The 5,519-nt window shown below is 33.1% G+C and overlaps 2 protein-coding genes and 1 pseudogene across 2 annotated transcripts; all 3 read right to left on the bottom strand.

Moving 5' to 3' along the window:
• Nucleotides 1,012-1,447, bottom strand: LOC110266438 (protein MEI2-like 2). The gene is made up of 3 exons (XM_021111148.1): nt 1,359-1,447; nt 1,215-1,283; nt 1,012-1,140 (listed from the first exon to the last, which is right to left on the bottom strand). The coding sequence occupies exons 1-3, from the start codon at nt 1,428-1,430 to the stop codon at nt 1,012-1,014; spliced, it is 270 nt and encodes an 89-aa protein (XP_020966807.1). The 5' UTR covers nt 1,431-1,447.
• On the bottom strand, nt 1,506-2,643 carry LOC110266437 (calcium-dependent protein kinase-like). The gene is made up of 6 exons (XM_021111141.1): nt 2,608-2,643; nt 2,465-2,500; nt 2,297-2,360; nt 1,958-2,110; nt 1,759-1,874; nt 1,506-1,658 (listed from the first exon to the last, which is right to left on the bottom strand). The coding sequence occupies exons 1-6, from the start codon at nt 2,641-2,643 to the stop codon at nt 1,506-1,508; spliced, it is 558 nt and encodes a 185-aa protein (XP_020966800.1).
• Nucleotides 3,428-5,088, bottom strand: LOC107610457 (annotated as a pseudogene).

Here is a 5,519-nt window from a genome sequence, read left to right as displayed (position 1 = left end):
AACTTTCAATGAGAGTGAAATAATAAATACTCAAATAAAATAGTCATTATATAAGTTTATTAAATTATTTTTTACGACGATTTTACTATTATACCGTGTATATTCTTTTGAAATTAAATAATTAAATTCTAATATTAAAATTAAGTTATTTAAATAATATCTATGGTATTCAATTCTAGACTTAGATGTATATATATTAGAATTATTTTCGTAACGACAACTAATAAAAATAGTTTGACTAGATTGAATGTATAGAATCTACACAAATTCAGACTATCCTTTTGTTAAATATGCTCCATCATCTGTTATCCATCATAACTAGAAAATGGCTTAATATAGACAGATTTACAGACAGATTTGGTCTATATTACAGACAGATTTTTGGTTACCGATGGATTTTGTCCCTCTATAAAAACCTCGTCGAAAATTATTTACTGACGGATTTTTCTGTCGAAAAATTACTGGCGAATTTTTACCAGTTACCGACAGATTTTTCCTCGGTAAATTCTCCCCTCCATTTCCCTGAAACGTCGAACTTTTCGACGGATTTTTCATCGGTAATTAAAGACAGATTTTCTGACGAATTTTTTGTCAGTAATTAGAGATAGATTTCCGACAGATTTTCTGCCAGTAATTTGAGCCTTGGAATACCATCCTAAACTCTGAATACAGACAGAAAATTTGTCTGTAAATCCGTCAGTAGGATAAAATAGAATTTTTTTTTAGATTTTTTTATTGCAAAATAAACCTGTTTTCATACAAAATAAATATAAATTTAAACAAGTTTATTGTATTATCAAATTAAAAGAAAAGTACTATAAACAAGCAAGTCAATATAATTCAAAACATAAACAAAGTATATTAATACATCAACTATAATAATAAGTAACAACCATACATCAACAAAGTGTATTGATACATCAACTATGATTCAAAATATAAACTCACTGTATTGTTCAACTATACTACATCAAAAACAAAAGAAGATTATGTTTTTCAAAGTTCCACAGCTCATTGGCAGCGTGTAGAAATTGAATTCTGGAAGTGGTTCACCAGTGCAGCCTTTCCTTGGATTCGTGCATATGCCAGGGAAGCAACTTTTTCACTATTAAACTTCTCCCACTTTTTCCCATTAAATGTCTGCAAAATCAAATACATTAGTTATAATCAAACACATTAGTTACAAAGAGAAATATGCACAAAAAACTAATAACCTCATAGAATGGAATAATGTGTGATGCCGACAGCATGTTGATAAATGCGTATCCCACATTGCATTTATTCTGAAATCAAAAGGGGAAAAGGATTAATTAAGCTTCACTGGTTTAAATGGAGACTATAGGAAAGGCGCTCTCTACCTTAAAGTCAATTGGTAGACAGAAAAAATCATAGGTACCCTTGTGCTTTTCATCAATAGCAGCTAATAACATTTTTGAGGTGTATCTGCAGGTCATCAACAACAAAGTATGATCGTTCAACAAAAAGAATAAAGTCATCAATGATAACTAAACATCCTTGTAAAAGTTAACCATACTTATTTGGGACAAACCAGATTTCAGTTCTTCGAAAGTGATTACGCCGCTGCGATCCGTATCCATATTGTTGAACATTTGTTTCAGGCCCTTGATTTCTTCCTCTGAAAGATTTTGTGCTATCACCTTCCATGTCCAAAGATAAAGTATTTGTCATATCACACACAAGAAATAATATACTATAATCAAGTGATTTTTCACATTTAGAATGGAATTGTAAAGGCACCTTTAAAGCAAGTTTCTTCATCTTGTTCATTGCTCTGAATTGTTTCATCCTACTTAAAATCGCATTGTCTATAGGCTTGTCAGATGCTTCCCCCCCTTCCTTCATCCAAGGGTGTTCTGATTCATATTCATAATGTGAATAACCTTAGTAACCATTATGATACATAGCTAGCTTCATACTGGAAATGAATGAAATTTACCAAGGGCAGCAGAAGCTGTGATGCGTTTCTTAGGTTCATAGGCTAACATTTTCCTGATCAAATCTTTTGCAGCAACTGAAATAGAAGGCAATGGTGCGCTTTCTAGATCTAATTTCCCTTCCAAGATAGCATCAAAGATCTGCTTCTCATTTTCTAAAATTGTCCAACAATGATAGTGATGATTGAGTCCGAAACAGAGCGACAGAGGAGTCGAAAATAATAAGTACAAAAAGCTTAAATAATAAAGGTAATAATAATAACAATCAATAGTATAAATCAAAGCGGTGGTAGCTAGAGATACCAACATCATGAAGGATATTCAATAGCTTAGAAACCTACCAGGTGGAGAATTGGCCACAGGTATGTTAAACTTAACATCAAACGGATTTGGTGCAATAATAAACTAATCAGTTCAAAACCATGACAGCAGCACAAAAGTAGCAAATATTTTGCTGTATATACATGTCCAGCAGCAATGAGAGCCAGCAAGGCCTACGATGTGTTTACGAGATGAGCCCTATTGTTTTTAAGATTTGAATACACCTGAAAAATAGACATTGGGAGAAAAATAACTATAACTCTCAGCCTTTAGATTCCTGAAAGTAATAAAGTATTCTAACTGAATGTTACTTATAAACAAAATGCAATACGTTATATGAAAATTGTATCAGTTTCATAAAATTCATCGTCTTATACTCTTTCCTTTCCTTCCTACACACTTCCTAGAAAGTTATAATCTCATCAACTTCTTTATCATGTTTATGCATGCACTACTCGAAAAAGACTCTCCCACAAGCAAATGCTTCGTAGTTTTTGGGATTTCTAAATTCTAAGAAGAAAAATTATTGATATTAGCATTTAGAAATAGTAAAATTAACCTTGTTTTGACAAGACAAATAACTCTCTCCCCATCCACCATTTGAAAGCTACTTAGACAGTAGAAATTCACAAGCTTTGCAGATGGCTGGGCAATCACTATAACTCTTTCCAGCAGCAATCAACCCATTTATCCCAAACCAGGTGGCATAGGTAAAGCAAACTCCCCATGAACCATACCTGTTAAGCAGATTTGAGTAGAGGTCTACTAAACTAACAGTTCCATTCATGCTAAAGCAAGATGTCAAAACCACAACATGCATAAATCAACTATCAAATCAATAGAAAAAACTTGAAAATAGTGGTTTCCAAAAAGGGAGTAGCAAACCATGAACCATCCAAAGCTTGAATGCTTTCAATATATGCAGTGGCTTTTTTAATACAGTGGCTTATTTCTTCTGGGCGATGCATGGGATATAATTTCCAAAATGATGCCAAAGCTTGCAAAGAGGCTGATGTACATTCCACATAACTATAGCATATAGCAAATAGAAATATTAAAAGATTCAAATGATGGGTTAAGGGATAGGAAGAGGAATGCAAAAATTTATACTGAACAAGCATTTGATAGCTTACCAATAATCAATAACTATATCACCAAAAGTTTCCGCTGGATTTATTATCTGCAAGAGAAAGCATTTATCTAAGTGTGTATCTAATCAATAACTATTCAGATAATCTAGCTTCAGCCAAGACGAGTCTATTACCTGCAATGAGAGCACAAAATTTAACAACATCATATAGCCTCTCTGCTTCGATTGGCTCACCAGCAATCTTCGGTGAAATTTTGGAAAGTAATAGAGCAGTCTAAAAGTAGCATATTTAGCAATGTGGCAGAATAAATTAAACAAGTATAATTTCTTCTACTTTTTTCAATCAATAATTACTTTTAGTCCTTCAGATTTGCAATCAGATATCGGCCATCCATGATCTCTAGTTGAAAAAGGCCAAGCACCTTTTACTCATGTTTAATGATTTTAGTGCTGCTTCTGCAGCCCTCACATCATAAAATTCAATAAACATGTGATGACCTTTGTGAGACGTTTTTCGTATCTGCAGTTATTTTAAATCGTTAATGTGGTATTCAAAAGATATATGACAAGGGTGTAAACAGATAAAGAAGGATAAGTTGTCACATCTTTGACATCCCCATATGCCCCAAATATGGGATAGGATAGCACCTGTGAGTAACCTGTGTCAGGTGAATAGTGTCAACAACTATTACAAGGTTGTCCAATATGTGTATGTATGATTTTGTTAATTACCTTGGAAGACCATAAAGAATAAGAATAGTTGTAACTTCACATTTTCTAGTCAGCTTTTGATGTTGAGTTCTCATTCCTATGAATCTATGCCCTCCCATTCTTGGCCATCTATGTACCTAAAAGTATAGTAACAAAATCATGATTAGTAGAGATTGATAAATACATTCTAATAAGATAAAACCATAAACAAGCAAGTGTTTCTAAATAATCATACACTGGTGATAGTTTGCTCTTCTGAAAGGCACAAACCCCTTGTTTCAGGCAAATGATGGAAACCATGCAAAAAGATAAATGAAAATAGAGTAAAAGGACTTAAATTAATTCTATGATTGAGAAAAAAAAGAAAAGAGTGAATTCTGATAGTTAATTTTACATTCTTCTCCCCAACAATGGCTTCATTAAGTGCATCTCTACCCACAAGAAGCATAGGAACTTGCTGATCTATTCTCATGTTCATCCCTTCATAATAATCTCTGATGGCATGGTATAGAGGCTGGCATTCACCAGTATCCGTTATAGCAGATTCCATGCACTCGAAGCACAAAATCCGTCCATCATCCAGTCTATAATACTTTTCGTTGCGTGACTTTGAGAAGGAAAACAAAGGATCAGAGAAAGGAAACAATTTGGAAAAGTTGTTGCAATCAAGAGTGAAGTGAGTACCTCTAATCTTTCACAACTACAACGCGAGCTGTATTATCATACTCATGTGATGGACAATACTTTTGGTACCAATAGGGATGGCACTTATACTCAATCAAACCAGCTGCATTTAATGGAATCTGAGAGTGAAATATATCAGAACCAAGTGCATATATATACAATGAGTAGAATGTAAAATCATTCCAGATGAATTAGTCTTACATATTGATGGCAAACTTCACATTTAGGGTGTGTTAACTCTTTAAAACAAGTCTTGTGATATGGACGGCTCCCTGACAAAGAAAACTTAAAAAGAAAAAAAGAACAAGACATGAATAAGATAAGCATATATAATTACATATGTATATGTACAATGTACAATGATTATATATATAATACATATTGAAATTAGTAATACAGTGGATACTAGGGGAAATTAAAATTGATGCTTTCATATTAATTATTAATTATTACCAGAGCTGTGCATTATTGTGTGGCCAACTGTGTTCGTTTCCATGAGCCATCCAAATTACAAGAAGCAAGTGCAACAAAATACCAAAACAAGCTAAGTTAGAGCCACAACCACAAGAAATTAAAGCATTATGGTTGGTAGCATAGCATACCGTAGCTGACTCCAGGAGACAACCTACGAGGTTGAATATATCACTGCATAGGCCATAGCATATATGTATATTAATATACAAATTGTTTAATTAACAGACCAACAATAATGATGGAATTAAATTAAACTAGTGATTAGGATTTATAAATTAGTATAA

This window comes from Arachis ipaensis, chromosome B01 (genome assembly GCF_000816755.2).
Source record: "Arachis ipaensis cultivar K30076 chromosome B01, Araip1.1, whole genome shotgun sequence".
Lineage (NCBI taxonomy): Eukaryota > Viridiplantae > Streptophyta > Magnoliopsida > Fabales > Fabaceae > Arachis > Arachis ipaensis.
The sequence above is the reverse complement of the archived record's forward strand: the minus strand, read 5'-3'. Positions and strand labels throughout refer to the sequence as shown.